This window comes from Sceloporus undulatus, chromosome 3, assembly GCF_019175285.1.
Source record: "Sceloporus undulatus isolate JIND9_A2432 ecotype Alabama chromosome 3, SceUnd_v1.1, whole genome shotgun sequence".
Lineage (NCBI taxonomy): Eukaryota > Metazoa > Chordata > Lepidosauria > Squamata > Phrynosomatidae > Sceloporus > Sceloporus undulatus.
Genome location: NC_056524.1, coordinates 13,538,189 through 13,564,246, shown reverse-complemented (window position 1 = coordinate 13,564,246; position 26,058 = coordinate 13,538,189). Strand labels below are relative to the sequence as shown.

The 26,058-nt window shown below is 41.6% G+C and overlaps 1 protein-coding gene across 1 annotated transcript in view; it reads right to left on the bottom strand.

Moving 5' to 3' along the window:
• TMEM135 (transmembrane protein 135) overlaps positions 1-20,985 on the bottom strand; it is a 226,730-nt gene extending 205,745 nt beyond the window's left edge. Inside the window, exons 1-2 of the mRNA XM_042457786.1 lie at positions 20,770-20,985; positions 1,973-2,100 (exon numbers count right to left, since the gene is read on the bottom strand). Coding sequence (XP_042313720.1) covers positions 1,973-2,100; positions 20,770-20,910 — 269 coding nt within the window. The 5' untranslated portion in view covers positions 20,911-20,985. The remainder of the gene's footprint in view (positions 1-1,972; positions 2,101-20,769) is intronic.
• Positions 20,986-26,058: the final 5,073 nt, after the last annotated feature.

Below are 26,058 nucleotides of genomic sequence, written 5' to 3'. Positions count from 1 at the left end.
GGGAGTTTCCAAGAAGATAATAATGATATACAAAATTCTGTATTATAAATAATAACTATTATTATTATTATTATTATTATTATTATTATTATTATTATTTCCCACCTTCCTCTCGATACAGGGACTCAAGGCAGCTATTAAATATTAAAAGCCTTTTTGCCAGTCCAGCCTTGCCACAAAAGAGACCAAGTGACCAAGAAATCAGAGGTGAACAAAGGGATATAGTAATGCCAGCAAGTGGAAGGATGGGAATGAGACCAGAGGTAGGCAGCACTGGCAGAAGTGACAGGTAAAACTCAAAGACTTTTGATGATGGTGGCGGGGGGGGGGGGGCAGAGTCAGAGGCAGTCAGACCACTGTGGCCTCAGTTTCCAGAAGAGGGGGAAGGGAGAACAGAGCATCTCCACCTCTTCTGTTTCCAAGAGCAAACATCTCCTGCCAGACTGGACTGGCTACTGAGGACTACATGATGAGGAAGCCTCTGAATGCAATTTACAATTTAAGTTGGGCAAGAGACCAAGAGGGTTATGGGTGGCAGTGTAAATGTCTGTTCCTTTCCAACCCAGTAAGACTACAGGAACCTTGAGCGAAAATTTCCAGGGCCAGGAGAAAAATCACTGGGGCTTGAACCCACTCTCAGTGGCCCTGGTTTGTTTATTTGTTTATTGGATTTATATCCTGTTTTTCTCTCAAACTGGGATTCTACTCATTAGAAACGGCCAGCAAAAGAAAGGATGAGGAGGTGATTTTTGTGAATTCTTCCCTCACCTGCAGCCCCCTGTTATCTCTCTTCAGCAGTCTTCTGAAAAGGGTTGGCTGGCCCTCCAGAACAGAGTAGGAAGAGTCAGGGGGTTGGCTTTCCCCTTCCTTCCTCCAGCAGAACCCTCTACCAGATCTCTGTCCACCAGATCTCTGTGAATGGAAAGAGCCATTCCTTTTGAAAAAGGTCAAATGTGGCTCCACATTTATGTATTTATGAACAGGCTCAGATTGCAGACTAAATGCAGCCCGCTGTCATTTCCTGATTCTTCTTAACTAATAAATCAAAGAAACCTCATAAAATGAATAGTTTTAACACCATAGAGCATACATATTTTACAGGTTTATATTTCAAGATTACTTGACACAAAAGAACTATGTACATTTTTGGAGTGATAAGGCTTTTTTTTTTGTCCCATGACAAGCTGTAGGTTGATCCATGCTATCCCATCTCATGTGCTATGAACAGAAATTCATAGCAATCTATTTTGAATGCAGAGCACCAAGCCACTTCAGCCAATTTGGTTACGTTACAGTGACTAGGATTAAAATTTGATTTCTTTGGACATTATGTACATGTACATTTCACAGCATTTCTCATTTCAGTCTGAGGTTCTGACATTTTTTAGAAATACAGTGGACCCTTGTTATACGCTGGAGTTTGGTTCCAAGATCACCCGTGTATAACAAAATCCATGTATGCTCAAGTCCCATTAAATATAATGAGATAGCAAAATGGTGTCCCTTATAAAAAATGAAAAATCAAGGTTTGATATTTGAAATGTATACTTTTTTGGAACATTTTCAAACTGTGTATGCTTGAATCCGTGTATAAAAAATCCATGTATAAGAAGGGCCGACTGTACAAACAGGTAAAAAAGCAATTGTCCAATGAACTGAATTACAAATAGGTAAAAAATAATTGTACAATGCACTAATTGAATTTTGAAAACAGATATGCACACTACAAGGGTAAACATTCCTTTTTTGAGTGGCAGTCAATGATTCAAAGGCCCGGTCCATACGGGCCAAATGCACCATGCTGGCGGTGTACTAGAGTCATTTAGCAGAGGGTCATGAAACGTCTTTCAAAAGAAAAAATGTGTCTTGCTTTGAAAAATCAAAACAGAAATAAAATTTGAAATTAATTATGAAACAGGAGAAATCACTAGCCCTAACTTTTGATAAAGACATAAAAATCAAATCCACTAACCTTAAAATGCAGAAAAATGCAATATATAGACTTCCATTTGCTGTCAGAAAAGATGTTGATTGCAGAATTTCAGGGAGCAGTTTGTGCAAGTAATAATCAAGTTTTCTCTTTCGCAAAATTGCCGCAATCTGAAAGAGATATCAGTTGGAGATGTTTTAGTTATTTACTGTATTTTTGTCCCACCATTCCTACAAGGAGCTCAAGAGTACATGGGAATCTTTTCCTCTAGTTACAAAACCTTGTGAGGTACATCACACTAGTATGACAATGACAATTATATTAAAGGAAATTTATATGCACATGTAGATAAACTAATCAGCTCATGAACTATAACACTGATTCCCAAAGTGGATGGTATGCCCCCCCCCCCCGGGGGTGATGGAAAGGTCCAAAGGGGCATTGAGGGCAAAAGGGGGCAGCAGGGGGCCTTTTGTCAAAGTATTGTTGCACAAAAAAGACATTGGCTTTTAGGACCATGGTGAAGTTGAGGGTTACATGAAACCTCTTTTCAGGGTTCCCTAAAATCACAACTCAGCCTCACCTATCATTTTGTGTAGTGGTGTCTCCCACACTTTGCCTGCCTGCTTGCCTGCCTGCATGAGCTCACACCCTTAGGTGCATCTTTCACTGGTGGTAGTGGCTAGGAAACTCTTGTGTCATTTGGGTGCAGGACATTCCTTCTATGGTTCAGAGTGGTGCCATTTTGGGACACGGCTAGTGCAGGAGAAGTGACAACAAAAAGGAACTTTGAAATCTGGGACCCTGCTTCAGCTTTGTGAGCTTTGCTGAGACTTGGCTGGCAGGTTGGAGCTGGTCTGCTGCTCCTGTTTTCTTTCATTGGATAGACTGAGAGAAGAGGTAACAGAAGAAGCAATGTTTGTGTATGTGTGGGGAAGACATGACTCTGGGGAAGGAGGGGAAGAAGTATCTGGGGTTGATTTGTGGAAAGAGGCCTTCACCTTGGAGCTGCTCTTATAGTTAAAATCTCTTCCTTTCCCCATCCACACCAATCTCCAGTCCAGGACATGTGGCCTCTATAAACCCCTAACACACGCACCAGCTGTGCCCATCTCTGCCACCTTAAACAAGAATTGAGAAGCTTTCACCAGGGAGAAACATCTGGTCATCTTTGGACCAGAAACCAAGCAGCTGGCTGAGCAGTGACCAAGAGCAGTTACATGAAACCTCTTTTCAGGGTCTTTGCTGGAGGGGTGGCATGGGTGAGAGGCTTCTCAGTTGTTGCCAAGCCAGCTTGCTTGGTTGCTGCTCCTAGGGTAACCAGGTGCAAAGGGAGCAGTGACTGAGTTCAGTTGTTTTGAATTTGCAGTAGAACAGTAGACCTAATATTAAGAAATGTGCATGGAGGTTGTTGGGGGTCATCATCCAAGATGAAAGGGGGGAGTAACCAGAAAAAGTTTGGGAACCACTGAATAACAGATTTGTTAAACACTATTAAAATGAAGATATATTTAGACCTTCTCGCATGAAGCAATCAATCCATAATTGTGATGCCATAAGGAACATTATTATTTTTCATTTTAATTAGATAAACAGGTAAATGTCACTTACTGCATGGATAGAACATATCACATAGAGTACTACTGTATGTACTCCAAACTTAGGCATCATCTTTTGACTTCCACATAAAAAAAAATCAATTTTAGTTTTGATTAAAATAGCTAAAAAGAAATCTCTAGTTTCCAAACATATGACCCAATACATTGATTGGTTAAAACTGATATATAGATATATTTAATCCTTAAGATTATAATCCTGTGCACATTTGGAGGTCATCCCAACCAATTCAATAGGGCTCACTATTAAATTCAATAGGGCTTACTTCTGGGGAGCAATGTACAGTATAAGATTGAACTCCACAAATATCACCAACAATCTTCTCATCTTTTCCTATTTAAAATACATCAGTTATATGAAAAGAAGAAGGTAGAGTTCTCACGCTTAAGTACTGACAGAAGAAACGTATATATCATACACACACACAAAGGTTCAAACAGCAGAGAGAACTTCAAAGCTTAGTTTCTGGTTCTGTGTTTTACATCAGACATTAAAACTACATCGAATGCTTTTATGAAGCCTAAACATTGTTCGTAAAATTTTACACCTTGTAACAGGGGAGAGAATATACACTACCATTCTTTTTCTTACACTATCAAGTCCAGCACTGGGGGGGAGGGGGTAACCTTAAATTCTTCTTGCACTTCTATACTGTGTCTTTTTCATATACTGTAGTAAGATGACAAAGAAGACAGAGTGAACTCAATAAGGAGAATTCAGTCAACATTCAAATTTCTCCATAACAAGAACAGATGAAGAGACTACTGTTGATGACAATGAGTAGAAACATATACCAATCCAGACCAAACAGAAACATCGTTGATCTAAATTCCAATTCTACACCACTACATGTATTTTAAAAAAATCTGATACCGTACTATGTTTAAATCAAAGAGATTACTTTGACTTGACTATGTTTAAGTCAAAGAGATCACAAACCAAATAAAGTTACATCCAGGATCTTCCTTTCACAAGGCCCTTCCAATTGGGATAGACTTCCTTCACCAATATACTAGAAATCTTCCAATTTAACCAGACTTCCCTGACCCTCTATGTAGCACTTTCAGGAAGCTGTAGAAATTGCTGTGGGAAGAAAGCATGCATAAAACTGGATCCAAATCATTATTTATTCTTGAAAGTTATTAAGCAGGAAGCATGAGAGGAAAAAACTATCATTCAATAGATGTGCTGCACTTCAATAAAGAAGATCAAGTCCCAATGTGTTGACTGTTTTATCTGGGGGGTTTAAATGTCATTCTTCCACAACAAATCATACCTGCAATTATATATTATTATCTGTACTCCATGAAAAAGTTCTGTACTTCACAATGTTCCTTTCTATTTAAGTAAGATTTCCTAGAAACCCAAAGAAGAATGGGAGGCTAATGTGCCTCTCAGGACCAATTCCAAAATAATATTTTATGGTCCTGGAATGGCTCCTAGAACAATTTGTTAGAGACACACATGGGAATATCTTTTTAATCCAACCAACAGCCCAATTCTATGCACGCTCACTCAGAAGACCTACTATGCTCAATGGGGCATACTTCTTGGTAAGAGCATAGGAGTACTGTCTCATTATCTACACATTCTCACTGCAAATTGCACAAGCTTTATCCAAGAACAAAACCTTGACTCACAGAACAACCTTACTGCACACTGTACGATCAATCCAGATTAAATATGTATACATGGACATAGGATGACGTGGCTGAGCAGTAGTCACTGGCTCAAATCCAAAGCAGATTTGTGTGCTCCCATCTCCTGCTTAGGTAACACTGAACAGTCAAAACTCTCTGCTGTCCTTCTTTTAGCTTCCTCCCATCTTCCACATTTCTTCCCATTTTTCTTTTTATTCAGGTACCTCAAGGCTAGAAGGGACAAAGTGTCTAATGTCATGGATCCTGGAAACTGAGGCGCGGGACAGACTGCCCGAAAAGGGCGGCCTGCCGGTGGCCTAATTTCCTCCGGAGGGAAGCCGCAACCGCCAAACTGCACAGCTTCCCTCCGCAGGAAAAAGAACCCAGAAAAAACAGGTTCTTTTTGTGCCAAAGGTGCAATATAATGAGTGCACCACTGGCACACTCATTGCGTAAGTGCCATGCGGTGCAGTGTGGACACTGCATGGCGCTTACATAACAATGGTGGCACCTGTATACACAGGACGCTGCCACTGTTACAGTGCCATGCCATGTTAGGGACTGTGCAGTTGCCGCGCAGTCCCTAACTCTAAAATTGGCACCAGCATGGCACTTTTACACAGGCTGTACCATGCCTGAGATGTCTTTTTAAAATGTTATCTATGGGCATTGATTTTTTAAAAATGTATTTCCATTTAATATATTTTGTCCATTATTCATTGATTCTAGGTGCCTAACACTGTTACTACTGCTACTAAATCCTAACCTCCTAGACTCAGCCCCTACCTTTTAGAAGCAGGTGTGCCTGGGATTTTGCCACAAAGGACAGGGCAGCCTCATTCTAAGCTTTACCAAATAAATACAGCCTAGATCCCCGCGCCATCAGTTTAAAACTGGCAGATAAATCCTATTGCTTCCTTTCATGCTGGCGTGAGCAACTACAGCAAGGCTGGGGGCTACTTTTCTAGCTGGCCAATTGCTCAAGGACATTCCTATTTTAAAAAAAAAAAAGTAACACTAAAGTTTGCCACTTTTTATTTGTCTTTCATTTGCTTTTTTATATAAAGGGCACAGGAAAGTTACCCCAGCAAGCCTTAAGTAACCGTGTTGTCTTTTTTTTTTTTTTTTTTTTTTTTGTAATATATTCCAGTGGTTCTGAAACTTTTAACCCTTGTGACCCCCTTTACATCCACATCTGTATGTTGTAGCCCCCTTCACTTGACATAGTATATAAATACAAATATTTTCTTTGTTTAGTATGTTATTTTTGTTCACACATTCATGTATACTCATATTTTAACATCTTATAATGAAATGGCTCTCCTCCTCATCCCTTGGGCAGGGGCTCGAAGTACCCTTCTTGTCTTTCTGTTCCCCTCCAGGACAGAAAAGGTTTGGGAAGCAGAGGCGGCAAACAGGAGGGGGATTGGGGCCTCCAAGTTTCACGCCCCCTTAAGCAACTCTCACACATTCCTGAGGGTTCTGCCCCACCATCTGCTCCAGAGAACAGGACCCGGAACAATGGATGCAAGCTACAGGAAAAGAGATTCCACCTCAACATTAGGAGGAAGTAAGGGCTGTTCGATAGTGGAACACACTCCCTTGGAGTGTAGTGGAGTCTCCTTCCTAGGAGGTCTTCAAACAGAGGCTGGATTGTCATATGCCGGTGATGCTTTGATTGAGAGTTCCTGCATGGCAGGGGTTGGACTGGATGGCCCTTGTGGTCTCTTCCAACAATATGATTCTATCTGAGAACCACTGATACAGTACATTTATTTGTATTGCAGTAAATGTGAGGATCTGAACAAGGAAAATATAGTCAGCCCTTCATATCCATGGAGGTTCCATTCTTGCCCCCCCCCCGGGATGCCAAAAACCACCAGACCTCAAGTCCCATCGGTTTTAATGGTGGTGGGCCGTGCACACACACTGCCATTGGGGCAAATGGGGCAAGGCCATCCACAGATACTCAAATCCGCAGATGGCAAGTCCGCAGATGGGGCAGGCAGACTGAAGTTAAGACAAAGCAACTGGTTAGAAAAGCCATCCATTGTTCAATGGTCAGTCTGTGTTAGCTTTGCATGAATATGCATTTTATGACATCAAACCCAAAAATACATCAGCTCTGTAAATACATTACAGAAAATGTATTTTGGGATATATTGATCAATCACTCTACATCACGTATACCCTTCTGCAATGTTCAATATAGCAATAGCAATAACAAGTACATTTCTATACCACTTATCAGTGCACTTAAGCACTCCCTAAGCGGTTTATAAAGTGTAAGCTAATTGCCCCCAACAATCTGGGTACTCGTTTTAGCAACCTTGGAAGGATGCAAGCCTGAGTTGAGCCTGAGCTCTGGCTGGTATTGAACTCACAACCTTAAGATTTATGAGAGAGTGGCTGCAGTACAGGCATTTAACCACTGCGCCACCAAGGCTCATCCCCCTTCAAGGGCTGCCTGAAGGACTCCAGGCACACAGTATCAGCCAAACAGTGACTACGAAAGCAACCCTGTACTTGGCAGCCCCAACTCCAACCTACCCTAGTCCCAAAAGCTGTTGTGCACCAGTGGAAACAATGGGAAGATCCTTCTGCTTTGCTGAAAGAGATAGTGGATGGCTCCTTCTACAAAGTCCAAAAAAAAGACAGTGGATAACTCATTTACCCTCTTTTCTCTCTCTCTTTCTTCTTCCTGCCTGTGTCTATGTGGAAATGCAATTAAATATTTATTCTGAAACTGTTTGAGTGGACAAAGGATATGAGTTAGATGTCATTTTTCAAGTTGAAGTAGAACACTGCTCATGGAGACCACAGGTAGTCTCAAATTGTCAAATATTTTTTTAAAAAAACAACAACCTTGATTTAAAGCAAAAAAAAATATTCTTTGAACTATACCCCAACAAGCAAGGAAATGCTGACCACAGATCATATACATTCACCACATGCCCACTCAAAATATGGCCATACTGATGGGCCCTTTTTGCATCAAAGGTTTTTTCCCCCTCTATTCCTCGCCTTTCTGAAGTAAATGCCTGGCGAATGTCTGGATTTAGTCTGAACAATGTAAAGCAAAGAATAGTAAAGTGATACACTGTAATACCTGATTTGTTATTTCCCACACCTTGCCTTAAACAGTTACGTTGGCAGAATAAAAATGCAATTTTGTTACATTTCAAATGTAGTACAATGAGCTAAGCAGGGAGTTTTTTCCCAGTGTAATGGGTAACATTTTCTACTTATTTTCAGAAGTTAGTTTAAGAGTATTTTAACAGGATTTTTTCATGTTTTGCACTGATTTTTTTAGTGCTACATGCCTTTCTAAAAATTAACAGTAGTAACCAGTGCAACAAGTAGCACAACAAACTAGTTTTTCAACATTGCAATGAACAACCACAAAGGGTTACTTTTAACATACCATAAAGGACACTAATAAACTACTTTTTAAAGCCAACTTTTCAATAAATAAGTAAAGTTACTACAAGACAACTTAACAGAAGAGACTATCAGAAGCACCTGGCTTTGCCCATTAATCCTACTTTCATGGCAGTGTCCTTTCATCCATCCTCCCAAGTCTTTTTCTTTCCAGCTGGTCTCTTGCCTCTTTTCAACACAGCGCTCATTCAGATTTTCCATGTCCTACCGCATCTCTGCACCCTCACCATGGATCAGGCATTTCTCACAGAGTTCTGCATGTATATGTGCCTTCAAGTTGCCTGTTGAGTTACAACCACACAAATTTCACAGGGTTTTCTTAGGCAAGGAATACTCAGCAGTCACTATGTCTTCTCATAAGAACTTCATTAGAGGGTAAATATTTTCAGTGGACCCGTCCCCTCCATAGGAGTTTGGTTTGGTCCAGTTCTAGCCCCCACACACCACGGACGGCAAAAAATGCAGATGATCACACCCCATATTATTCAATGACGGCAAAGTGTGCACATATACGTGAGCACGGATGCATGAACATGCCATCATTGAAAAACATGAGGCATGGTGATCCACAGGTGGTCAAATCTGCAGATTGCCAGCCCACCAATATCATCCACTATCTGTGGAGCAATTGAAACTTGCCACCACCCTTGGGGGTTCTTCTATTATCTGATTGCATAGTAGTCCCAGCTTCTGCCAACCTAGCAGTTCAAAGGCATGCAATTGCAAATTGATAAATAAGTACCACTTGGGTGGGAAGGTAACAGCATTCGGTGCAGTCATGCTGGCCACATGACCACCAGAGCAGTCCTCGGACAACCCTGGCTCTTCACCTTAGAAATGGAGAGGAGCACCACCCCCTATAGTCGGTAACAACTAGACATTCATGTCATAGGACTATCTTTATATTTTATGGTAGCTGGTACTAGAAACTGACACTGAACCAACTGTTAAGTAACAGAGCAGAACCATACTCCAAGAATGCATTGTAGAAAAATGCAGTGATCCATCTTTTTCCATCCAGACACAGTGACTTTTCTAAGGGGCTTTTATCTCCACACAGTTATCCCAACCTCCCTGTTCCCAATGCAGAAAAAAGGTTAAAGGCCATTTTTAAAAATATATTTCTGTAAAACAGGGTTGTTAGTTCAACCTTTTAATAGAGATGCCATTTAATATGACTGAAGCTAATAGGTCACGAAAAGGGTTGCCATAATTCTCTACTATAAACCGGGACAAAATGTAAGATAAAATTTAGCCCAAAATGTAGGACATTTAAGAAAAATGAAGGACCTTAAATGTCCTACATTTTGGGATAAATTTTATCCTACAATTGCATAATAGTGCATGCATGATTTACTTTATATCTTGGCTTATATAAACAGATTTGAGTTGTACCTGTATAGTACACTTAGATAATTAATTAGCTTACTTGCTGTTCACCGCTATGATCTTTGGAATAGCGGTATATAAATAAAACAAATTATTATTATTATTATTATTATTATTATTATTAAATTATTACCATTTTAACCATCATGGCTCCATCCTAAAGAAACCTGCCATTTATAGTTTGGTGAAGTATTTAACATTTTCTGCTTTAGTCCACTCCCCTAAACCACAATGCCAAAGCTATCCGATTTCAGGTTTCCACTACAGAATTAAACTTCACCAACTCTCTTCTATAAAAAAAACATTAAAGGAGCAAAAGCTTTCTCCTGTTTTCACTGCAGCAAATTTACTTTCAACTGTCCAGTCCATATTGTCAGAACCCTTATGGATCAGTACAAAAGAGCCCACCATAGACTTCTGGAAAACTTACAAACATAGAAAGCTACAGCCCTACCACACTGTTTCTCTGCAGCAATGAATATTCAGTGACATTCTGGATGGTTTCACTTAGCAACCATAGCTAATATCTGACCACACACTTGATGTTATTTCATTACATACTGTAAGCCGCCTGGGCGTAAGAACCTAAGAAAAGCTATGCTGAATCAGGCCAAAAGTCTATCCAGCTCTATGTTATTTTCAAAAAGTAGCCAAACAGTTGTATATGAGAAGCCTGTCAGCAGTGCATGAGTTCAACCATACTCTCTGTTTTGTACTCCCTGACCGTTGATATATTGAGATATACCACAAAAAATATTAAATCCAGCATAGCATTAGGAGAGGAATAGAGTGACCTAATAAAGTTTTTCCAGTTGCACAAACTGTAGCACATTTCACACCAATCCTTGCCCAACTGGCCGCACAACCCGTTTCACAACCAGTTGGGCAACTAGAACTGTAAAAAATTCCCCCCTTGAGCATAGTCAAGATCTAGGTATATGGGGACATGTAATTTGGGCTGACACTGCTGGGATCCTGGCCACAGACTGCCAGTAGGTGGAAATAATGCAGTCACCACTTTAACTGCCATGGCTCCATTTTACAGAATCCTGGGATTTGTAGTTCTGTGAGGGGTCGGCACTCTTTAGCAGGTAATGACTAAAGACCTTGTAAAACTACAAATTCCAAGATGGAGATACAGTACTTAAAGTGGCGTCAAACTGCATTACTTCTACAATGTACATGTACCCTCAGTATAAATCAAAATAAATAATAAATCCTATTATATTTTAAAGGAATCTAAACTAATGACTATCATTCATGAGAAATGCTTAGTCCCATTAACTAAAATACATATTAAGCCCTTTCTTCCATTTATTTGGAAGCCAAAAAGTGTCTGAGGGACCCAGATTTCCACGATTATGAAGAAGGGAGAAAAATATCTACATTTCACCTTTTTGCCATATAATGCAGTTTTACTTTTTTTAAAAAAATCTGCAATGTCCCTTTTAACCTGGTAGACTGATTTAAATCACATCAATTTCATTTAGAGAAAAAAACCCAACAGGCAACCAATTTCCTATAGAAATATATACCTGAGTAATATATTGTCTAAGGACTTACACAAATCTGATCACTAAACTATGTAAACTTACAAACATAGCATTGTTTATACCTTTTCATTCTTAATCCATGTCTTCCATCTGTCAGACTGCATATACTTTGAACTCCTTGCTTTTTAACTGCAGGAAAGAATGTCTTGAAAAGATTTCCTTACTGAATTAGTTTTTCAACCAACAGCCATGACATGAACATAGGGACCAACACATTGGACAATTTTGTCTTTTCTTTTTTGCAGGATTGCTCATATTTGCTTCCTTTTGGCTTGCCATAGATTCACATTCACAAACATAACCAGTAAACAGAAGCAATGCCCATAACTGGTACTGTATGTCTAAGTAAAGTCATAATTACTGGCCAGACCTTGTTATCATTTGCTGCCAAGTAGACTTCAACTTATGGAGACTCTATGAATGAAAGTACTCCAAGAGCAGCAGTCCTCAGCTGTCCTGATCAGATCTTGCAAATCCAGGGATTCCTTGACCGAATCAAATACCTTTACAGTTTTGAAATCAAATACATAAAGTCGTTGATTTGATCAACTTTACTTCTCTTACACACAAAACCAGAAATTTTCATATGTCTTAGAATTTGCTCAAACAAAATATATTTTATATTCTTTGCAGTCAGAGTCCATTTTCACATTTTCAAATAACTTAGTGTCACCTACAAAATGACAGCCAATTTATTATTTTATTTATTTAGAGTATTTATTTACCCTTAACTCCAGATCATTTAAAGGCGCATTAAACAGCACCAATGACAATATATATCCTTTTGGAACTCCACATCTTCCATCCCTTTTTGTAAATAAGGGTATTCCTCATTACACACATACACACACACACACACACACACACACACACACAGTTTTATATACCCTGTCTACCCTGTTTCCTATTATTTAATCATTATTATTTCTAAATGCAGTGCTTAACATGAACCACAAATGTCAGTTGCTTGATTTTTCAAAATGTTTCAACAAATTAGCTCTACACTATGCGCTATCCTTCAAAATTAGACTATTTTTGCTTGCACCTGACACTTCTTACATTTCAGAAGTATTTCGCCAGCTGCAGTTCAAAAGTTAAAGAGGTTAAAATGAAAAGCTGGCACTTGCTCTCATATATTGGACCCTGGGTTAAGAGTGTACCTTGACTCATCTTGCATTCATAAATGAGTCTGATAAAGACAATAAGTTTGATAAAGCTGCTCAGACTTATTTCTGTGGCTGTCATTTAAGGCTGCAGGGCCCCTAAAGCAATCTTTAATGCTAACCTGAATTTTTGACATTGTTGTGTATCCAAGTTTTTTCCAACTTATGGCACTGCTAACATAAATCTGTCATGGGATTTTCTGAGGTAATGTGACTTGCCCAAAGTCACCCAATGGGATTCCATGGCTAAGCAAGGATTCAAACCTTGATCTCCAGAGTTGTACTCTAAAGCTCAAACCACAGCACTATGCTTACTCTCTAACCTGTGTCTTTTACATTAGCTCAATCCCAACTACAGCAGACCCACTGAATCAAGGGAACATATGTAAGTACTGTACTGACATAACAAGTTCCCAATGATTCAATAGATCTATTTAAGTAAAAATTTAGGCTTATTGTTTTGTTGTTGTTAACTACCCTCAAGTCAACATTGACTAATGGCGACACTGTGGATGAGACATCTTCAAGATTCCCTAACCTCCACTATTCTGTGTCCCTGCAGATTCATAGATTCATAGAATCATAGAATTGGAAGAGACCACAGGGGCCATCCAGTCCAACCCCCTGCCATGCAGGAAATCCAAGTCAAAGCATCCCTGGCAGACAGCCATCCAGCCTTTGCTTAAAGACCTCCAAGGAATGAGACCCCACTACACTCCGAGGGAGTTTGTTCCACTGTCGAACAGCCCTTACTGTCAGGAAGTTCTTCCTAATTTGAGGTGGAATCTCTTTTCCTGCAGCTTGGATTCATTGTTCCTGGTCCTGTTCTCTGGAGCAGCAGAAAACAAGCTTCATACCTAGGACCTCCTTAACTGAGTCCAACCATCTGATATGTGGTCTTCCTAATTCCCTCCACCTTTCCTAACATTACTGTCTTCTGTACTGAGTTGTGGCTTCTCATGGCCCGGGGGCTGCATGAAGTATGAGAGCCTCATAAACCAGGCCTGCACAACATATGGCCCGGGGGCATGCAGCCCACTGAAGGATTTCAGGCAGTCTGCAAGGATGTGGGACGATGTCAAGGCTCCTCCGCTGCTTGGCTTTCTCCCGAGGAGAAGGCCACACAGAGTAGTAGGACAGCCAAATGCTTGCCCTGCAGGCTCCTCCACTGCCCTACTGCCTCCTGAGGAGTAGGATGGGTGGTGGAGGGGGGATGTGTGAACACTGCCCTGCTGCAAAGCTGCTCTGCTGATCAGCTTTCTCCCAAGGAGAAGGATGGGTAGAGGAGGAGGATGGGCAAACAACCTTCAAAGCTCCCCCTCCACCTGGCAGTGGAGGAAGAAGAGGGACAAACATTTGCCCCTCGAGTCTCCTCCATTACTTGGTCTTCTCCCGAGGAGAGGTCCAGGCAGAGAAGGAGAAAGACAGACAAGCCTTCTCTGCTGCTTGGCTTTCTCCTGAGGAGAGGGCTGGACGGAGGAGGAGGAGGAGGATAAAATTATTTAATTAAAATCTATCTGCTGCCCTAAGAAGTTTAGCCTATTTTAATGTTGGCTCCTACCTACGGCCAAGTTGTGCAGGCCTGCTCTAAACCAAGATTGGGAAACCTTTCTTGGCTCAAGGGTTAAATTCAACTTCAGATATATTCTCTGGACAGGCATTGCAGCAACCAGCAAGGCCAAAGGCAAAAGGCTAAGGCCAAAAATACCAGCAGATTTAGCTTAAAGTTCCTGCTGCCAATAATACATCTTAGACAAGGCATTTAACCTTTTTAGAACAGGGGGAAAATCTGTACAAAAGCTGGAATGCACATGATGGTAGTACAATGGGGAAGGGAACCATTGGGGGAATTCCAGAGCCCAAATGGGACCCCAAGAGGATAATTCAGCCACAGGTTCCCCATCCCTGCTGCCTTCCTTCTTTTTGCACCCCCAAATTTCTATGAAGTCTGTTTTTACTTCCCAGAACAAGCCCTTCCTTCTTTATACCATCAAGAGAACACCTCCACTACTCTCCTTCTCTTTTCCTACCCATACATTTCTGCATTCCATCTTTTCTCTTCTCACTCAAGGTGCATTTACACTGCAGAAACAATGCAGTTTGACACCACTTTAAGTGTTGTAGCTCCATCCTATGGAATCTTGGGGTGTGCAGTTTTACAAGGTCTTCAGCCTTCTCTGCCAAAGAGTGCTGGTGCCTCAAAAACTACAAATCCCAGGATTCTTTAGGATGGAGCCGTGGTAGTTAAAGGGATATCAAACTGCATTATTTCTTCAGCGTATATGCACCCTCACTTGTTCACACACTGAGGAATCTAGAATGTAAATTGACTATACTGTGTTTCCATCTATAACAGAAAGTCTAGTGCCAATTCTATCATTAAATCTAAGGAGAGAAGTGATGCAGATACACGAATAAAGACATCCTCTCATTTCTGCCTTTACTTCTGATAAATGTTGTCAGGCCTTAAGTTCACATGAAAAGTTTGGAAATAATTGAAAACAAAATGGGCATTTTAAACTCATTGAGAAAATCACAGTTCTAGAAGTTCTAGAAGTACAGTCCCAAACTTCTAGAAGACCAGATGCTGAAAACCACTGTTAAATCATACTTATACCTAGGTAACTAGATATAGTGTTGCACCCTGAACCCGTCAGCTTCATACCCTTCAGATCTTTTAGACTATACATCTATTGCATGGCCAACAGTCAAAGATAATGGGAAATGTAGTCCAAATAATCTGGAGAGCACCAGATTCCTCAATGCAATACACAAAGCTAACTCTGTACTGGGACATATTTAATGTTTGCATTATTTTTAAAGAGGTCAGCACTTTACAAACTGATTAAATATTTACAGGGCATTAAAAGTGTTTATCAAAGCTACCTATACATACAAAATATTGAGTATGAATATATTACAGTAGGCAAATGCTATTTGTCATTCATTCAATTACGATTACATTTGATCTTGGCTTTGCTCTACTAAGTTCAAATACATGAGCTCAAGCATCTGACAACTACCTTTTACATACAAAGGTTATTTACAAATTCAATGTGTAAAAACAGGCAATTTGCAATGTTTAGACCAATGTAATCCCTAGCTCAGTGTTGGAAAGACTGGCTGGCAATGGCTCTTCTAGGCCAGCTGTACACATCTTTCACAACCCATACACCTTACATTATTTTATACAGAGATGCCATGTACTGGACCTGGGATTTTCTATGTTCAAAGCATTAACCTTTGGATTTTCACAGGTTATTGTCATTAACTGCCCTTGGGTTGACCTCAACTCATGGTGACTCTGTGGATGAAATATCTCCAAGAACTCTTGTCTTCTGCTGCTCTTAGATCCTGTAGATTCAGGTCCATGACATCCCTGATTGAGTTTAGCCATCTGACATGTGATCTTCCTCTCTTTCTATTGCCTCCCACCTTTCCTAGCATTATTGTCTTTTCTAGTGAGTCCTGCCTTCTCATGATGTGGCCAAAGTACAACAGCCTCTATCTGATTATCTTGGCTTCCAAGGAGATTTCAGGCTTGATCTGTTCAAGGACCCATTGGTTTGTCTTTCTGGCCATCCACAGTATCCTCAGCACTCTATTCCAGCAGCACACCTCAAATGAGTTCCTTTTCTTCCTATCCACCTCCTTCACTGCCCAGCCCTCACATCCATACACTGTGATGGGGAATACAATGACTTGGATGATTCTAACTTTAGTGCTCAGTTTTACATTTATAATTTGCAGAATCTTCTCCAATTCTTTCATAGCTGCCCTTCCCATTTCTAGTCTTCTTCTGATTTCTTTACTGCAGTCTTAATTCTGATCAATATTTGATCCAAAGGTACAGGAACTCTTTAACTATTTTGATTTCCTCACTGTCTACATTGAATTTATATAGATCCTCTATGGTCATTATTTTTGTTTTCTTTGTATTCAGTATTAAGCCTGTCTTTGCACTTTCTTGTTTGATTTTCCTTAGTAATTTTTCCAAGTCTGTGATGTTTTCTGCTACTAGTATGGTGTCATCCACATATCTTACAATTATTGATGTTTGTTCGTCCTATCTCCACTCCTCCTTCTTCTGAATCACAGGTATCTACCATCACATTCAGTGTTTAGCTTTTGGTCTATCACGGTAAATACTGAAAAAGCAGTGTTGGTGACCTACAGCTTGCAAAAGAAAAGGCACATAACTTGCTGGCCAAAAACAAAGAGCCCATACAGACAGGCAAAAATAAATCTGCTTCGGGTCACTTTGGAGGTATGCTGTTTAAATGATGCATGCATCCTAAGAGACCAGAAGCCACACCAAAGCCACGGTCTAGTCCTAAGGACTGGAGTGCAGCTTTGGCACAGCTTCTGGCCCCTTAAGTTGCGTGTGTCATTTAGGGCCTGAACAAGCAGGCCAAAATAAAGCTGCTTCGGGTCACTTTTAAGGTATGCTGTTTAAAAGGCACCCACATCTTAAGAGGCCAGAAGCTGTGCCTTAGGACTGGAGCATGGCTTTGGCGTGGCTTCTGGCCTCTTGGGATGCATGCAGCATATAAACAGTCTACCTTCAAAGTGACCCAAAGAAGTTTTACTTCGGCCTGTCTGTGTGGGCTCAAAGCCTATTAAAAGATATAAAATAGAGACAGCAACTGTGAATTTGGGAAGGATCTTCCACTCAAAGGTAAAGAATACTGTGCTTTGAATGTAGAGTTTCTTAAGTTTTACTAAGGTGTGGTACAGACTGCGCAAAAGCGCCATGCTGGCACCAATTTTAGGATTAGGGACAATGCTGCAACCTCACAGTCCCTAACCCTAACACGGCAGGACACCATAACAATGGCTGTGCCTTCTGTACACAGGCACCACCATTGTTACATAAGCGCCATGCAGCGTCCACACATTGCCACACGGCACTTACATAATGATTGTGCCCATGGCATACTCATTACATCGCACCTTCGGCGCAACCCCCCCCCCCCAGTTTTTCCAAGTTCTTTTTCCTGTGGAGGGAAGCTAAGTGGTTTGGTGTCTGCAGCTTCCCTCAGGAGGAAATTAGGCCGTCTGTCCCATGCCTTAGGCACATTCAGCTTAACAAATGAGGCAGCAAAAGAAAAACGTCTATCTGAGAACCTGCAGAGCTGCTGCCGAACAGAATAAATACTAATAGGATTTATGGTATAAGATTAGCTTTCCATTTCCATTGTTTTTTTCAGTTCATATTCTTCATTTTAATGCCACATCACAGTATATCTCACTTCCATGGAATGAAGATAAATGTACGATTTCAGTTAACTATGAACTTCAGCAAGGCAGAGTCCTCATTTGAAACTGAACTTTGAACATCCACTGAGATAGACAAAATGAACTGGGAGAACTTATATAATATAACACAAAACATACAGAATGAAAACTTTCAACATAGAAAGAAAGCTAGTGTAACAAATGAGTGTTCAGAATTGTGCATTACTTTATACCCTCAGTTCTCAGTCCTGAAATTGCCTACGCAGACCTGGACCTTTCCTATACAGTGACACTTATTAATACACACATAGAGTATGTCTGTACCAACAGTTTAGAAGCACTATTCTTATTGATTTCCAGTCCTTTCAAAGTACAAAGTGGGGTGAGACCCTGGATAGTCTTTGCTATCATACCAATCTGGATTAATTATGGAAACACATAGCATATATACTTGACTATAAGTCGACCTCATGTATAAGTCGAGGGATGGTTTTGGGGCCAAAATTATATAGTTTGATATGCCCCATGGGTAAGTTGAGGATAAAACTTAGGGGCAGGTAATGAAAGATGTAAAGGTTGAAGCAAAGGAAAACAATGCCAAAGAACTTACAAAATTACAGCAGGTAAAACTATTTGTACTTATATTAAAGGCTGAGTGGATGAGAGAGTAGAAGGGGGTCAATGTTTCCAGGGCAGATTAAACTCTTGCCTTTCACCAAGGGATGTAAAGTACAGTACTAACATTGACCCATGGATAAGTCGACTCAGGTTTTTTGGGGTCAATTTTTTAGCCTAAATTTCTAGATTTATACATGAATATATACAGTCGGTCATTTTTTTTAATATCCAAAAGATATGAGGAAAGAGAAGTGAATGTCCCTGGCCCTGGCGGGTAAAAGAACTGGGGAACACACAGTGATAACAGAAGAGATGCATCTAAGGAAGTACGCTTCAGTCTACGAAAGCTCATGCTGCCAACTTTTCTTTCCGTTAGTCTCAAAGGTGCTACAAGATCTCTCTACATACTGATTCTACACACTAACATGGCTATATATAAGATACAGCCACGTTAATCTGTAGAATCAGTATGTAGAGAGATCTAGTAGCACCTTTGAGACTAACTAAAGAAAGAAGTTGGCAGCATGAGCTTTTGTGAACTTAAGTTTACTTTCTCAGATGCACATTCTCTCAGCCTCAGACAAAGTCAAAGACAAACCCTCTCTGAAGAAATCTGCCAAGAACATTCCCATGAGAGGGTGGCTTTGGGCAAGTCACACATTCTCAACCTCACAGGGAGGCAATGGCAAACCTCCTCTGAAGAAATCTTCCCAAGAAAACCCCATGACAGGACTGCTTTGGGCAAGTCACACTCTCTCAGCCTTAGGGGATGGTTTGAGCACTGGGCTCTGACTGGAAACCAGGGTGTGAATCCCAGCTCAGCCATGGAAATCTACTGGGTCCTTGAGCAAGTCACTCTCTCTCAGCCTCAGAGGATGGCAAAGACAAACCCCCTCTGAAGAAATTTCCCAAGAAAACCATGTGACAGGGCTGCCTTGGGCCAGTCGCACTCTCACAGCCTCAGGGGCCCCCTGGGCCATGGAGTCTATCACACGGGAGGAATTGCTCTTAATTTCGAATGAAAAGAAAGTGGGGCCAGGATGCATTCATGTGAATTCTCTAGTTCAGCGAATTTACGTGAATTCGAATTGCGTTCGAACTGACTTCCCATTGTCTGAAAATAGCTTGCCATTGCCCAAAATTGCATGTGATCACCTCTCAGGCAATAACGTGAAACCTATGATTGCGTTCAGACTGACTTCCCATTGCCTGAAATTGCGTGTGGTAGTCTATCACGCAATAACGTTAAACCCCATGACTGTGTTCGGATTGCCGTTGGATTATACTTCCAATTTCCCTTGTCTGATAACGTCCTATGATTCTGGACACTCGGGTTCGAATCCCAGCTCAGCCATGGAAATCTACTGGGTGTCCTTTGACAAATCACACTCTCTCAGCCTCAAAGAGAGACAATGGCAAACCCCCTCTGAAGAAATCTTCCCAGGAAAACCCCATGATAGGGCAAGTCACACTCTCACAGCCTCAGAGGATGGCAAAGTCAAACCCCCTCTGTAGAAATCTTCCAAGAAAACCCCATGAACAGGGCTGTCTTGGGCAAAGCCACACTCTCTCAGCCTCAGAGGGACGCAATGGCAACCCTTTTCTGAAGAAATTCCCCAAGAAAACCCCATGACAGGGCTGCCTTGTCCAAGTCACACTCTCTCAGCCTCAAAATGAGTCCAAGATAAACCCCCTCTGTAGAAATCTTCCAAGAAAACCCCATGACAGGGCTGCCTTCTTGGGCCAGTTGCAGTCTCTCAGCCTCAGGACATAGTTTGAGCATCTCCTGGGCTATGAGACTGGACACTTGGGTTCAAATCCCAGCTCAGCCATGGAAATCTACTGGGTGTCCTTTGACAAATCACACTCTCTCAGCCTCAAAGGGAGACGATGGCAAACCCCCTCTGAAGAAATTCCCCATGACAGGGCTGCCTTGTCCAAGTCACACTCTCTCAGCCTCAGAGGGATGCAGTGTCAAACCTTTTCAGAAGAAATCCCCGTGACAGGGCTGCCTCCTTGGGCACAGTCACACCCTCTCAGCCCCAGAGGGAAACTGGCCATAGGCACAAGCATAAACCCACCCTCCCCTGCAAAACAAGGGGGAGCCTATGGAAGATGGAGGAAGAGGAGATGGGGTGCCCCTCTGTGTGTTGCTTCCCCTTCTCTCTCGCCTTCCTCACCAGGTAAAGGGTGCCGTAGATGCGGAGCGACTCCCCCAGCGCCCCCCGGGTGATGTGGAGGAAGGCCCTGCCGCAGTGGGGGTGCCAGGTGTGCCCGATTTCGTAGCAGTTGTGGGGGATGGACTTGCTCAGCGCCGCCATTTTGGAACAGAGGGGTTCATTACAAAAAAAAAAAAGGAGGGGGTGAGGGAGGGAGACAGCGAGAAGACCGCACTGCGCAGGCGCGGGCAATGGAGGAGAAAGGTCGCGCGGGGAGGCCGAGGTTACCCTCGGTCAACCGCCCCTTTCATTCCCCCCTCTCATCCTTGCTTCTCGGCTGGCGTGAGACGCCTCAGCCAATCAGGGAGCGGCTCTCATCCTCGCTCCGTGCAGCGGCAGAGACGGAGCGGTGAGTTGGTGGGAGGGGGAAAGGGGGCGGAGTTGGCAGCGGTACCTCTTCTCCTCCTCTCCCCCTCCCCTTTTGAGACACCCGGGCTGTCAATCAAAGAGGATGGAAGCTTGGGATGCTCTGCTGCTGCTGCCTTCATCTTCTCTTTCTCTTTTTGCAAAGGGAGGGAGGGAATAATAGGATGTATTTTATAATGTAAGATATATATATATATATATATATATATATATAATTTGTATTTTATTGCTGTTGTAAGCCGCCCCAATCCTGTGGGAGAGGCAGGATAAAAATAAATTATTATTATTATTGAGCAGCATCACCAAGTGTCCTCCTTTTCCCGGATGCGTCCTACATCCCAGCATTTTGTCCAGGGAGGACATTCCAAAATGCCCTCCATTTTGAGCAGGATTGACTGTTTGTTTGTTTGTTTGCACTTTTGTATTTTAATTATTATTATTATTATTATTATTATTATTATTTCTTTTTTAAAAACATAATTATTTTTATTTATGTTTGAAACACACATAAAATTCTTCCATACCACTTCCATACATATAATAATAATAATAATAATAATAATAATAATAATAAAATATATTTGTGTTTCACCACCTCTCCCAGTAGATCGAAGTGGGGTTACAGACTACTAAAGTCAATAGATATAACACTCTTATAAAAACATAAAATATTACAACAGCAATATTACATCAAAACTCATCAATATAACAGTACAAAATTCCATCAACCATCCAGCATCCAGGAGCAAGGCAGAATATCGTTGTCAGCAGGGATATAGATCTTCACACTTCGGGGGGGAAAGCTTGACAAAAGAGTACAGTTTTAAGTCTCTTTTTAAATGTTTCCAAGGGGGTCATGAGATGGAGCTCCTCAGGTAAGCTATTCCAGATCCGTGGGGCCATTATGGTGAAGGCCTTTTGGGATGAGGAAACATATTTGGAAGATGGTGTTTCCAGTAAATTCTTACCAGATGTTCTGAGTGTGTGGGGCGGATTATATGGGGAGATGCAGTCCCTCAAGTAACTTGGGCCCAAGCCATGTAGGGCTTTATAGGTGATAACCAACACCTTGTATAGTGCCTGGAAGCGAATAGGCAGCCAGTGAAGATCTTTCAACTTAGGTGTTATATGGTCAAACCATATTTTGAACCAACTGAAGCTTCCGGACTTGGTACAAGGGTAGCCCCATGTAGAGCGCATTACAGAAATCTAGGTGAGAGGTTACCAGAGCATGTACCACTGTTTCAAGGTCCCTTTGGCCCAGATAGGGTCGCAGTTGGCGTATCAACCAAAGTTGATAGCAAGCAATTCTGGCCGTCGAATCTACTTGAGATGTCAACTGCTATAGCTATAGTGCTATATAAATAAAGCATAATAATAATAAAAAACATGAACATAACGATACATCTGATCCTACAAAGCCAATGATTACTTAATTAATTAATACCCCAGAGGACAGGATCAAAATTCAAAATGACCTGAATAGACTAGAAACCTGGGCCAAAGCTAACAAAATGAAATTCTACACAGAGAAATGTAAGATACAGCACTTAGGATGGAAAAATGAAATTCGCTTCCGGGCACAATACAAGGTGTTGGTTATTACCTATAAAGCCCTAAATGGCTTGGGCCCAGAGTACTTGGAGGATCGCCTCTCCCCATACAATCCGCCCCGCACTCTCAGGTCTCGTGGGAAAAAACCTTTGAGTGTTCCCAAGATACACAGTGACTGCGCAAAGGGCTTTTTCTGTGGTGGCCCCGCAGTCTTGGAACGCTCTCCCTGAGGAGCTCCGCTTAGCCCCCTCCCTGGAGTCATTTAAGAAAAACCTTAAGACTCATTTATTTTGTCAAGCCTTCCCTCACATGTCCTGACTGTTTTGCTCCTGTATACTATTTATTGTATTTTTAGATTGTTTTATTATCTTGATTGGTTAATGATGGATTTTAATGATGTATAGTAGTATATGGTTTTTTATGAAGGACTTTCGCTGTTAATTTTGATTTTTAAACTGTGATTTGTATTGTATTATATTTGTAACCTGTATTGTATTGTATCTTATTCTGTTTGTAAACCGCCGTGATCATAGGAACGGCGGTATATAAATAAAATTTCAATCAAAAATCAATCAATCAAATGCACAAATATAGGATGGGGGACACCTGGCTGAATGAGACTACATGTGAAAGAGATGATGGAGTCCTAGTAGATGACAAGTTTAACATGAGTCAACAGTGTGATGCAGCAGCTAACAAAGCCAATGGGATTTTAGGCTGCATCAGCAGAAGTATGGTGTCTAGATCAAGGGAAGTAGTGCCACTATATTATGCTCTGGTCAGGCCCCACCTGAAATACTGTGTCCAGTTCTGGGCACCACAATTTTAAAAGGATGTTGAGGAACTAGAGCGTGTCCAAAGGAGGGCGACTAAAATGGTGAAGGGTCTGGAAACCATGCCTTATGAGGAGAGACTTAGGAACAGCCCCAAGCGAGGCCTGGCAGCCTCTTTTGCAATCCAGTGTGTCTCCCTTCCAGTGAGGTCACAGGCCTCTTTGTAGGCAGAGACATCACTGCAACCCCACTGGAATGGAGACACACTGGATTGCAAAAGAGGGGTCGCTGTTGAGGTGCAAATGGACTTTAAATTTCCTGGACTTTGAAAATCTCCCTATTGCCTCACGGCCAGAAGGAGGAAGAGCCCGCCTGCACAAAATATATCCTCCCCAGTATACCATCTTTACTAAGGACTGAAACAACATGCAGGCATCTGACTAACATCTCCAATTGGTTTTTTTTCTCTCCTGTTTGGATTGTAACATCTTCCCTGATGAAGAAGCCCATGGAGCTTTGACAGCTTGCAACAAATATATTGAGCATTTAGGTTGGCCAATAAAGGTATCACTGATAGATTTTCATTCATGTAAGATAATTTTATTCACAATAATTTTAATCATTTTGTTCATGAAACAAAGTTTGTGTACACTGAACCACCAGAAAGTGAAAGTGTCATTATCTCAGGACCTTATTGCACACGCAATTTTAAACATTTGGGGAACTGAAGGAAGACGCTCGTGTGCGCACGCGTCCAACCAAAAATGGAGTTTACCGCACACAAAGATGTCCTCCAACAGTCCCCATTGCATCCCCTGGCGCGCACCCATTCCCATCCAGTCCTGACGGGCACCATTTTTGGCTGATGGAAGGTAGACCGTCAGGCAAAAATCACGCCCACCAGGACTGGACGCAAATGGGTGCACGCCAGGGGACGGAACGGGGACTGTTGGAGGATGTCTTCGTGTGCGGTAAACTCCGTTTTCAGCTGGATGCGCGCGCACACGAGTGTCCTCCTTCAGTTCCCCAAATGTTTAAAATTGCATGTGCAATAAGGTCCTCAGTCACCCCTGCAGACATTTTTGGATTTTTGAGTGTTTCCAATTTCAGGATAAGGCAAACTCAATTTGTATGTGGTTCACATAAGAAGCTCACCCACCAGGTGGCAAGTCCAGTTCAGAATCACTATATTGGACCCCTTTTAAAAAGCATAGCATGGGGGGATTGTTGTTGTTTTCCCCATGAACATCACTGATGTGAAGGTTGTGGGACTTCTGGCCTTGAAAAGTAATGTTTCCATGCTGTAGCTAGATTCACGCATGCAAGCATGGTACGCATGTGAGCATAGTAGGGTACAAGCAATAGGAGTGAGAGTGAGTAAGGAATAAGAGGTGTGGAGGAAAGCTTGGAGATTATTATTCAGACTTGGTCAAGTGTTCTTTAGGGTTCCTTCTCTTGGCCATTGTGTCCCTGTCCTCCTTCACCCACACTGAATGTGGAGGAAGCATTAATAGATACCTGCTGCACTTTACTGTCTCTGCCCAGGAAAGGAGGAAGTAAGATAAGCATCAGCCTCCTCCCACAAAAGGTATTCTGCTTGCTTCCTTAGTCAATTCTTGCGTAGGTGGGTTTGCTTCAAGGCTCAAAAAATTCCTGGTGAGAGGTGACATGATGTGCAAAGGAATCGTACTGCATCTTTGAGACTGAGGTCTAAAACACACTGCAGAAACAATCCAGTTTGAAACCTCTTTAACTGCCCTGGCTCAGTGCTAGGGGATCCTGAGAATTGTAGTTTATTGTGGCACCAGAGCTCTCTGACAGAGAAGGCTAAATGTCTCACAAAACTAAAGTTCCCAGAATCCCCCAGCATTGAGCCAGGGCAGTTAAAGCAGTCTCAAACTGGATTCTTTCTTCAACTTTGTTAGCCGCCCCAACTGTTCTCAGAGGGGCGGGATATAAATAAATATTATATTATTATTATTATTATTATTATTATTATTATTATTATTATTTCTGCAGTGTGTTTTGGACCTGAGAGAAAGATGTTGGTAGCTTAAGCATTCCTTGACTTAAGTCTACTTCATCAGATGCACAGTTAGAGAGCTCACTGGGGAAAATATAATTCTAACAAATAAATTACATTAAATATGCTTAGTCCAACCCCAATCCAAATTGGAGAGAGGGTAGTCTCCTGGAATACATCAAACCTCCTTTTCTTGGTAAGCATCCTCTCCACTTTGGAGTGGGCTGTGACAGATTGGTTGCATTTGCTACCTGGGGGGCATTCCCACTTGGCAGATAAAACGGATTATATTGGCGCGATCCTGATTTGGATTATGTTCCTGGAATAATTCAAATGTTTTCCATCGTTTCCATTACCAAAAGGGGCAAATTACCTCGATTCATTTAGACCCTGTTTTCGTTCCCATTTATTTTAAATTGCTTTATTTTAAAGCGGATTCACTTGCTCCCCGTTCCCATTTGTGTCCACAAGCTGTCAATCAAGCACGTAGGCTTCAGACGTCACAAGTCTAGGGTTTTTTATTTTTTTATTTTT